Genomic DNA, 11,957 nt, shown 5'->3' with positions numbered 1-11,957 from the left:
TTGTGTTGACATGTTTCTATAATATGGAGGGGTTTTAAATGGAAAAGAATCAAGAACTGCACTAAGAACATAACATCAGAATTACATTTTATTGTACTCAATGTTAACAACTGAAGATCTCAATTTTGAAAAATCAAACACTGAAAAATCTGATGCTTGACAATTATAAAATGTAAACGTTGAGAGTACATTTTGCAAACTCTGAAAAAACAAAACTCATCAACATGACTGTCTCTTTTAAACAGGGCAATAACATACTGAACACAACAGAAAACAGACACACCCAAACTGAAGCTCCAGAATTACTATTACATTATATAAAAAAAGCAAAAACTTGGGTTAAAAAAAATAATAATCCACTTCGTCTGTTAACGGCATTTTGTTTTAAATGTGTTGAGGTGTGTTTTGTGTCATTATCTTGGTTTTCAGCATTCAGACTGAGAGAGGTACAGTTGTTGTGAGACGATTTCCTAAAATAAAGGTTATAGAGTATTTTGAATCCATAATATTCCAGCCATAACAGCACTTTTGTGATCCCCTTTCCCCCAGTTACATATCGATACAGATTAAATAGGTAAGGATTGTCTTTGTCCTTCACCCCTAATAGAAAGCAGTCAAGAGGTCGACACTACGCATTTCAAACGTTTTAAAAACGCACAAGTGGAAATACACAGAATGGTGCATCAGTGGTACGTTCAGCACCGTAACCAAAACCTGGTCTCTCCGAGGAGCAATTTCAGATTCAAACTAAGCAAGCCAAAACTTAAAAGCACTCACATAAAAAAAAGGGATATTGAGATTTTTAAAAAGAAAAGAAAAAAAAATACATATAATATACTTGCAATTAATAAAAACCCTTGAGTCAGTGTGCAAAGGGAAACATTTACCATTACCATTATAAAAGGGTAAAACAAATGTTATATGCACTGACCACAGCACTAAGATGAACATTTCTGTATAACTAGAGGTAGAATTGTATTTCCTGAGAAGACGACAAATGCCTTTTCTTAACATAAATCCTAAATTTCACAGCTGTCTATGTATTGGAAAAGTGAATTACTTGATTTTTTAGTGTAATGTTAAGTTCTGAAAGAGAAAAGCTTACAAAGAAATATCAAAGAATAAGGCATCCTGCATTAATAGCAAAGTTTTATTGTACAGCAATTTGGTTGTCCTTGCAATAAAGTTGACTACATTAGCATGCTATATCTACTTTTTAAAATGTGCATACTTTAAGGCATACATCAAAGTGAAAACAGATCTGACATCCCTCTAATGGATACAAACTGCTTTAAACGGGTGTTATGTGTATCTGTCTTACTCTGCGTGGTAACAGGATTGTTTCCTAAGAAAGAAAAAAACCAGCACCTCTGATCGAAATACACTGGGTAAAGGCCATTCCAATAAAAAACTACTGTTACATGACGATGGTCACTTAAAAGTTGAGGGATTTGATTCTAAAAGGCAGACTGGCAGATGAAACAGGAAAAAGGTGGTCTTTAAAATAAGCATCGAGGAAAAATGCCATTATCCCAATGTGACATTTTTACAAGCAAGAAGGAGCTTTAAGGATATCATGGCTAATATTTTCAAATGAACAGAATAAAAGTGGACATGTATGCCCTGTTCTACTTCACAGCAGGTAAATCCATGTGAAAAGTGGCAAACTGGGAAGGCTTGCAAACGATTCTGAGCTGATAAATGAGTCTTTGAGGTAGAGATTTGGCAGTAATGACTTTTAAGTGTGTTATAATGAATTGTCCTGATATAAATAGAAAAAAAAAAACTAATATGTACAGTTGTACAATACAGACAGAAACAGTAACAACCTTTTCTAGACGGTTTCCTGTACAGCAACTATGGTCCTTGTGAATAATAAAGGGTTGCTTCAAGAGTGAGCATTAAAATGAGAAAAAGAGACTTGACGGTTAAGGACCTCATCAGTGAAAGCAAAGGCCACAAGTTTGATCCCAAATAAAGGATCAAGGCATTTAACTAAGTTTCTCCAAAGAATCTGTACCTGCAAGCTGTTTTGGATAAAAATACAGCTTTAAGCTTCTGGAAACACCATTTTCCTAACGCCCAATAACTTGAAATGCAGAATAAATGATTCAATTTCAGATGAAAGACTACCATATTGGTCTCAATCAAAAGAAAAAGTTTCACGCCTAGATGCCCACCAAGTGAGTTTTTTGACCTTGCATACAGTGTAATGCTTGAAGAGCTTTACAATTCATAAATTGCAGCTACAAGTTGATAAGGACAGGAAAAAGACCTTCTTACTGTCCGGAACAGTTGATGACATGATAAAAAAAAAAAAAAAACCTAAAAAAAAAAAAAACACAGGAAACCAAATCCCTTTAGAAGAGAATATTCCATTCTGCTCAAAGACACTTTGCACTTTCAAAACATCCCATTGTACTTAGAATTTTCTCTGATTTGTGCTGTTTTTTTTTTTTTAAATACATAACCAGAAACTGTCCTGCGTGATGAAGCAAAGGCTGCATTGTTGGACCCCTCAGTGACACTCAACACTGCATTAACTAAATCTCCAGTTAGTGTAGTAATCAAACACAGGTTGAATTGTTTGTTTAAATCTTAAAACAAACGTATAATTACACTGTCATGCTTCGAGTCAAACCACTGATCTGAGTGAAAGCTCCACTAAGTTATACACAAACAAGTAAAACAACCTCTGAACTACTTCCAATTCTACTTTAGAGCAACTATGGGCCAAAAAAGTTTGTGGGCTGTGGCAGTTCCAGGTAACGTCGTTCGGTCCCTGCAATACCTCAGCCACCTTTGCGAGGCTCATGGAGAACGTAGCCTCCAGAGATTGCCAGTATGAAGAGGCAAAAATAAAACAAACATGAATAATGAAAACGTTATGAATGCAATTATACACGTCTACAAATGCATGCCTACAATTTTTTTAAATGAGTTCCTTAGCATGAATGTTCACTGACTGAAATTAAGATTATTAACACCATCACAGAGCAGACCTCTAAGATGGGATATCAAATGGTTGAATACTTGCAATAAATGTAAAAAATCATTACGCACTTTGTATTGTGTTAGTGCTAAGTTTAGACGTTCGCCTGTCAACAGCGCATTCAAAGTGTGCTGAGGAAAAACCTTCACAAGGCACTGCAGATACATACACAGGGAAAATAAAATCTATAATAATATATTATTAGTTCAGACCCTTAAGCTGTTTGCATCACACGTTATAACAATCCTACTATTGTTATGGTTTTGCTTATAGATGAAAAGCTTTCATCAGTCAAAGATTATAAAACCTTAAAAAGCAGACTCCTACTGCCTTGTTAACGCCCGACAGTGTGCTCACAGAAAGAGAAATAAATTATTCACAGGTTTTGCATATACATTATATATCATTATCTTTATAATAAACTCTGTTGTTATTTTAGATTTCTTTTGACTCCTGAACAAAGGAGAGTGTAAATAAAAGACCTGAGCTAGTGTACTTCAAGTTGAGAACGATTCAGTTATTCCTGACTAGGTTTTTGGCATATCTTCTGTAGTAACTGAGGTTTTGGTTTTGCATTGAGGGAGAGAGTCTGAGGTGCTAAGGCGATTGGTTGTTGGAGGAAGATGAGGTAGGCGTGTGGAGAACTGATTGAGGCCCGCTGTTGCCTGCGGAAGATTTGTTAGATGCACCCGATGAGGTCTGCGCCGCGGCCTGGGCGAAGAGAACACCTATTATGAGAAAACGGGAAGATTGGTCACAATCAAAACAAGGGAAAACTTGAACACACACACAAAATATATGTGGTGACAGGATCCTCACCAGTGTAGACGACTCCATTAAGCTCCAAAGACATGCTGATGCTGTTTAGGCCATTGGTAGTCAGGTTCATGGCAGAGTCTGGTCTGCTCTCTGATGGACAACAAACAGAGTTTTCATCTGAATAAAAGCACATTCTTTTTTTCCACTTTGGAAAACTCTCCTCAAAAAGTAGCATGAGGTATTACTCATTTATGCAACACAAACAGTCTAGTACAAGTTAAGTGCCAACATTTAATACGTTGGGTGGGGATTTATACAAATCACTAACCCAAAGTATGTGCAATAGTAATAATCCTCTGTGGCATTCAGACAGTATAATCTGAAAGCATACTGGCTACCAGCAGGGGGCGCTACTTATCAGCCATTTCCCAGTCAAGCAACTTCAAAAAACAATGCAAACAGTTCACATGCAGCGGCAAGGGGAATTTGTTCAGTCTCTTATTCATCTTCCGATAAAATATGCAAGGTGAAACCTCTAGTATTTAACACCTCTAACCAAAAAAAGGAAATCAATCTGTGTTGAGGCAGGGATTCCCCACAAAAGAAAAGCTATTTGACTTGTATTTTTGTCTTTGCGGTTTAAAATGGGTCAACACCTCCAGTTGTCTAATGAATCAGATCCTGCATACCACCATCCTTTAGAGTAAATACATCAGTGCAACTTTCAACTCTGATAAGATCTAATCAAATCACTTTTAAACATCCTCTTTCCTCATTCAGAAGAACAGCATTTAGTAAGAACAGTACTAGAGTTACTACTGTGGGATAATGACAGCTCAGACTAATGACTCACATCACAGGAGGAGGCTGACATCTCCACCTGAAAAATACTGATCTGCAAAGTGCACTTACCACATGCCAGTAATTTAGTCTGTGGTAATATTTTCACACCCTTTCCTACAAAATAGTTAGTACCAGTGAATGATGATGTAAGAGGGGCTTTGCAGTACTGCACTAGAAAACACACCGAGTTAATTTCATAACCTCTGGAACCAGAAGTTGGATATTCCACACACAGGTTTCCCTGAAACATCAGACGTTTTATAAAAGGTGTTTTTTCTCAGGTTGGTGTTTATGGGAAAAGATAAACCCACAGTAAGAATGCAAATTGAGGCAACTCTATGTAGGCTAACTGTAACTGTAATGATTATGTTTCAACGTACAATGTATATGATCGTACTATATGTATGCATGTGTGTGTGTTTTTATTATATATATACACAGTGTACACACATATATTATTTAAACACAAACTTTTATTTTGGATGCGATTAATCTTTTGACAGCCCATATATATATATATATTATATATATATATATATATATATATATATATATATATATATATATATGGGTTGTCAAAAGATTAATCGCATCCAAAATAAAAGTTTGTGTTTAAATAATATATGTGTGTACACTGTGTATAATTAAATTTGTATATAAATACACACACATGCTTGTATATATTTAAGAAAAATGTGTAATTTATATATAAAAAAATTACATTTATACATAATATAAATTATATATAAATATATACAGTATATGTATGTAAATATTTCTTAAATATATACATGCATGTGTGTGTATTTATATATACAAAATAATTATACACAGTACACCCACATATTATGTAAACTCAAACTTTTATTTTGGATGCGATTAATCTTTTGACAGCCCTAATATATATATATATATATATATATATATATATTAGGGCTGTCAAAAGATTAATATATATATATATATATATATATATATATATATATATATACACATATACATATATACATACATACATACATACATACATATATGGTAAATGGCAGCTCAACTATAGCTTGCTTGATGTGCAAACCTCATTGGCTTTCATACTTACAGTTGAGCTTCTGTTTACCATATTTCATATGCTTTATATGTATATGTGCTGATCAATGTATATTCTGTTCATCTTTTAGTGGACCAGAAAAAAAATCTTAATCTGTATTTTGAAGATGAACGAAAGTCTTATGAGTTTGGAATGACATGAGTGTGAGTAAATGACAGAAATTAAATGTTTGGGTGAACTAGGCCTTTAAGACAGATTTGTCAAGCAGCCCTCTGTCTAGTCCAGGGCTGGGCAACTCTAGCCCCCAAGATCTACTTTTCCTGCAGAGTTTACCTCCAAACCTAATCAAACACACCAGTACAAGCTAATCATGGTCTTTAGGATTACTAGAAACAAAGTCACTATGAGGCAAGTCTTCAAGGTTAGCAAAGCTTAGCCGTCTTTTTGAATGGATGTCAATGGGGGAGAGGCTTCACTACACTGAATAAACTGCTTTTGTTGGAAAACAGCTTATTTTATGACAAAACAGCATATCAGCTAATCTTCAACATGTTTGCCATTAAACTTTTTTTTTAATTATTTTTAAATCTTATTTCTGTTTTATAAGAGAAATCACAGACTTTTTTGTATGCAAACAGTGACTAACCGTCGCACCACTCCGAAAGAAATTCCGTGACTTCAAGGCTGTAATGTGATTGGTTATCCAGAAACTTGTGATCCAAGTTGACCGTTACGCTTTCTCCAATTGTAGAGCCACAGACCCTGTTATCTCCCAATAATGAGACCATCTCTGCTAGAAAGCTTCAGGCATGTGAGTTTGATTGGGGTTGAAGCTAAACTCTGCAAGAAAATTGGATCTCAGTGGAGCCCAGCCCTGGTCTAGTTGGTTTTAAAATTTGTTTGCACATCCTTACTGATATATTTGGTTCATCACTTGTCTGGAGCCCAGAATGTTAAAGTGTCAGTACCTTGATTGTTGAGGCGAATGTTCATAGGGATTTGTGCCGTCATGGCCAGCAGGTTGTGCTGCAGAGCTCTCTGCAGTAGCCGCTGGTGTTCCTCCAGTGGTAGTGCAATCTTCTTCTCCGGGGGCTCGCCGGACTCCAGCTTGTCCCGCAGCTGCTCCAGTGCAGCAACCTGTGCGATGGTGGCCTGTGCAGCTGCAGCCTGGGCCACAGCTACTGTCTGACTGGCCAGAGACACTGGCAGACGAACCCCGTCATCCTCTACAACAGAGAAAGAGATAGAAAGACAAAACACATTTGAAATAAAAGCAAACCATATGGCAACATTAAAGAACACGTCATTAACTCTTTCCCCACCAGCATTTTTGAAAAAAAGTTGCCAGTCAGCAGCAGCATTTTTTACATTTATTTTACATATGGATGTGCTTACAATCGCTTTCGCTTGTTTCTGCTGCTTCTTCGCCTGTGTTTTGATCAGGAGATTCAGTACTCTTTGGGAAAAGGTTTCATAGTGCCCCCAACCATATAACAGTGAAAACACAGGAAGACGGAAAATTCCGTCAATGGCACAAAAGCGTTTTCTCATAAATTACGTACGTTTTTGTCAATGGCGGGGAAGGAGTTAAAGAGATGTTATCATGATCCTCTGCATTATTTCTGCATGTCTGTGAGCAGGTTTTACCTTTTTTAACTTTCTGTAAGGATAAGATGGAGGCTCCGTTGCTGGGCAGGGCGATGCCCATGGGTGGCATGGAGAGTTTGGGAGAGGAGAGCATGGTGGGTGTTCCATTGGGCGAGTAGGTGAAGAGTGAGCTGCCAAAACCTTGCCTGCGTCCCTCTCGCCGGTTACTGTCGATGGCCACCTGCAGCTCATTGGGATTGCTGAGACCTCTCTTCTCACATTCGTAAGGATACAGATACTTCATATACCTGCAGAGGGGTGAGAAATTAAGAAAACACAATAAGTTTGCTACTAATTAATGATCTAATTGTCCCTTTCAGACAAACCAACCTGCAGTGCTCTTACAGGTACGGTCACCTGGTATTATGTAGTCTCAAGCCCAAAGTATAAATGGCATTGGTTAGTTGTCACAATGAGCGAGAAAGATTGACATGGAGCAGCGAAATCTCAATCCTCCGGGGAATCACCCATTTTAAAAACCGCTGAACAGGAGTGTCTGCTGGCAAAAACAGAACGCAGCAGAGCTCGTAATAAAACAACATCGGCTTGGCTTTTCAGAGATGGAGAGAATGAAGGGATTTGAAATGTTGTAAAAGCGACGCAGTGATGGTGTTTTTATTACTCAACAGGTGAGTAAGGTATTTTATTGAACAGATGAATTGCCATATGTAGCTCTCAAACAAAATTTGTTAAGCATTATCTGTTGTGAAGGGTCATATTCATCCGCACAGTCACGAAGAGCTGAAGCACAACCAAAACAATGTTGTTCTGCAAAATGCCTTCAGTTTTGTTTTTAACCGCTAGAGGGCCAAAAGTTACATAGTGTACCTTTAAAAATTTAACTTTAGTCAGACCACAGCAATAATTTGTACAGTAGAATTTGTTGTGCTTTGGAAATCAGGCTGACTTGCTGAAGAAGTTACTATAGTTATACCCATTAATAGACACAATACTTCCTTGAAAATAAATTCCAGCACAGCGCTACAAAAGCCCATGAAATGACCCTTCACAATAGATAATGCTTTACAATGAACTCTGTTTGAGAGCTACATTTGGCAATTTATCTGTTCAATAAAATACCTTACTCACCAGTTGAGTAATAAAATGGCATCTCTGCATTGCTTTTACAACATTTCAAATCCTGCAGTTCTCGCCATCCCCGAAAAGCCAAGCCAATGCTTATTCTGGTTTTATTACGAGCTCTCTCGCGTTCTCTTTTTGCTAGCAGACAACTAACCTATGCCACTACCACTCCATACACGCGTCAAAGTAGCCAGAGCCACTTTTCTCCATTTACGTATATGACAAGACACGAACGGGCGAGTGATGCATGTATGCAATTTCCCACGAAACAATCCAGACAGGTTTAAAATATAAACACTTATGACAGGCTTACCATAGTGAATCAAGACAAGAACATGTTTTGGAGGAAGGATTGATGTATTGACTCATAGTTAATTTCGAACAAAAAAAGTTAGTGTACCTTTAAATAGTGACCATATATATGCCAGGCCTGTACATGTGTAAGTAAACATCATTTCTCCTGCAGTGGAGGTGTCAGCGAGTACGTACTGTGTTCTGAGAGTGAAGGCAGCGCTAGTGATGGAGGTCGGCAAGTTCAGGCCCTTCGTGATCTCCCTCCACAACTTTTTATTTATGACCTCCACCAGCCCCCCCTTCTCTGTCACCAGTTGGTACAGCATGTAGAGGTCCAGCACCTGCTTGGCCATGATGGGAATCCTGTTCACTGGGGTCCCTGCACAAAAACAAACAGCTGCGTTGAGCGTCACAGCATTTTGAAAATATACACTATAAAAAGGAAAGACACTCCCATATGAGTCTTTATTTGGGAAAATGTCAGCGTTTTTCCTAGGCAGCAGGTTGTCGTACACACACATTTGTACTATAAAAAAACATGGCTGATAAAATTCTCACAGGTCATTAATGTATTAATCAGGAGAGGGTTTAACAGGTGTTGGAGAACATTTTCCATAGCCAGTGGAGCGGGTTTATGTAAATGTATATGGGAACACATGCTTCAACAGTTCCAAGGCCGGATCATGACATGGACATGTGTTAGCACTCCCACGTTTATAATCACACATGTGAATGTGGGAGCCACAGCCCAAGTTCAGCATGATACAAACAGAGGAAACTGCAGTGCTTTGATATAAATACAGATAAACATCACCGTGGAGATGTGAAAGATGAGCTGGGTGTTGATGTGAGTGCATAAGGGGCAGACTTTGGAGAGGTCTGAGTGATAAAGGACTCTATAAGATCATGTCAAATGGAGATATTTCTGAGCAGGAAAAGGGTGATTTACTTTACACATACCTCTCTTCTGCATAAAGCTGAACAGATCGTCCAGGAACTCCTTCCTCTTTGGGTCACTGTCCAGTTCATAGAGCTGCATAAGGAAAAACAGACAAAAAAAGTTAAAAGCACAGTGTATGAAAATGTGTTCTCATCACTCTTGACTTCCTGATCAGGAATTGCATTATTTAAGCAGTAAAGCACAAGCTATATTTTGAAGTCATGGCTAAACAGCACGGTTAGCTAGCAATAGGCTTTATGCCGGACGTCACATGAACAAACAGGAACAGGTCTCACTGCCTCCGCTTTACGGAGGAAAATGTTGACTGCGGTGTGAACTGATACCGATATCTATGGACTAAGGTAATCAGTTAACCTAGCTTGTTCTTTTTATTGCTGCCATTTTATTCTATTTAAATATCTAAATGTAAGTAAGAAGAAAGCTAAAACACTTTTAGATATTGTGCATGCAATGGACATCGGTTAAGCTCATCTTCCAACTTTGAAGTTATCTTGAGTAAAACGGCTCAATATTTAACGAAGCACAAACAAAGACCTGAACCGGAAGCCTTGCGACCTGTTTTACAGAATATGGATGTTTGTTGTGCATAACCCCCATTAAGTGCTTGAAACATATTCATTAACAGTGCACTATTGCTTCTAACACACACTACACAAAAAAAAAAATAAAACGACACCTATCTATCCATTACAGCTGTTACCATGGCCATGTTTGGAACAACATGCTACGACCAACTATACTTTCCAAAACGAGCAGTAAACAAAGCACATTGTGCAGAACAGTATACACAACAATGCAATACGCAAGACCTTACTTTTCCACTGCAGTGAATGAGCCACAAGTAATACCTGTGTCATGATGACTAGTTTTCGATTCAGTATTTGATCAATTACATTTTCTTATGATTTTATTTTTGATCTCAATATACAGACAGTATAAGTGGTGCAGTATTTAGCAAGTATCAAGCTATAACCTTTCAAAACATTGTCTGTATGCAGTGACACTATACACTATTTTGAACAATTATTGTTAATTGTATGATTCATTAATGAACACATTAAAATGTAATGTAAAATGGTATTTTAATCAGATCTTTGGTTTTAATTAAAGCAATATTATAAAGAAATGTGTGAATGCCTGAAGTATCTTTATGAAAGCAGAAGCCACATCATTGCCACATCAGTAGCCGAAAAAGGTCAAGCTATTTAATCACGCACAGCCGGAAAAACAGTGATGGTAGCTGAGCAACGGGCAGCATTAAACTGCTCATTCTTTCCCTCTCCTTCCCTTCTCGCTTTCTTTCCCCGTTCCTGAGCTCTCATTATAGCAGCACAGAGAGCTCTGTCTTCTATCAGTGGACTGTGTGTGTGTGTGTGTGTGTGTGTGTGTGTGTGGGGGGGGGGGTAAAGGTAAAGCAGAGGGTTAATTACAGGATATATGCGTTTTTGAGGAGTGCTACACAATAAATCTCTCAAAAGGCTTGCCTCTTCTCTATTTTCAGTTGGGTACTCAGAACGCACCCTTATTACCCATAATTTTACTAACCGTGTCCCTTTTACCTGCCAGTCTGTACAAAACCAGCCGCCCAGCACTCCATACCATTCTAGGTCTTTATAAGGATAGCTCAATGTAATGCTTAAAGGGATAGTTGACTCAAAAATGAAAATTCTGTCATTAATTACTCACCCTCATGTCGTTCCAAACCCATAAGACTTTCGTTCATCGTCGGAACACAAATGAAGATCTTTTTGATGAAATCTGGAGAGCTTTTTGTCCCTCCATTGACAGCCTAAGCAACTACCACTTTGATGCTTCAAAAAGTTGATAGAGAATGTAAAACTAATTTAGTTTAGTAAGTAAAATAAAAAGACTAGATTTAATTTAGGCTTTTATTCACATATAAACATTGATCAGCGAACATAAACAGAAGCTCAACCAAACCTGCTTGGTGAGCAAGAACAAACCTCATTGGTTCTTGCAGAAGCTCAAATGTGCTGCGTAACATGAGAATGAACCTCATTGGTTCTCAAGCGAACATGGTTGAGCTTCCATGTACCACGAATGATGAGTGAGTCGACGAATGTTTGTGGAAAAAAAGCCCAAATTCAATCTGTTCATCATATAAAGCGATAGTATCTCTTCAGAAAATTAAGACTAAACCGCTCAATTCATATGGATTAGTTTTACGATCTCTTTATGAACTTTAAGCGTCAAAGTGGTAGTTGCTTAGGCTGTCAATGGAGGGACAGAAAGCTCTCAGATCATCAAAAAGATCTTAATTTGTGTTCCAAAGATGAACGAAAGTCTTACGGGTTTGGATCGACATGATGGCG

General features: G+C 37.7%; 1 protein-coding gene across 1 annotated transcript in view; it reads right to left on the bottom strand.

Annotated features, from left to right (window-relative positions):
* Nucleotides 1-71: 71 nt before the first annotated feature.
* The window catches only part of arid3a (AT-rich interactive domain 3A), a 33,540-nt gene continuing 21,654 nt past the window's right edge, over nucleotides 72-11,957 (bottom strand). Inside the window, exons 4-9 of the mRNA XM_081357861.1 lie at nucleotides 9,624-9,696; nucleotides 8,859-9,042; nucleotides 7,287-7,534; nucleotides 6,608-6,865; nucleotides 3,812-3,901; nucleotides 72-3,720 (exon numbers count right to left, since the gene is read on the bottom strand). Coding sequence (XP_081213987.1) covers nucleotides 3,590-3,720; nucleotides 3,812-3,901; nucleotides 6,608-6,865; nucleotides 7,287-7,534; nucleotides 8,859-9,042; nucleotides 9,624-9,696 — 984 coding nt within the window. The 3' untranslated portion in view covers nucleotides 72-3,589. The remainder of the gene's footprint in view (nucleotides 3,721-3,811; nucleotides 3,902-6,607; nucleotides 6,866-7,286; nucleotides 7,535-8,858; nucleotides 9,043-9,623; nucleotides 9,697-11,957) is intronic.

This window comes from Scardinius erythrophthalmus, assembly GCF_964197995.2.
Source record: "Scardinius erythrophthalmus genome assembly, chromosome: 25".
Lineage (NCBI taxonomy): Eukaryota > Metazoa > Chordata > Actinopteri > Cypriniformes > Leuciscidae > Scardinius > Scardinius erythrophthalmus.
The sequence above is the reverse complement of the archived record's forward strand: the minus strand, read 5'-3'. Positions and strand labels throughout refer to the sequence as shown.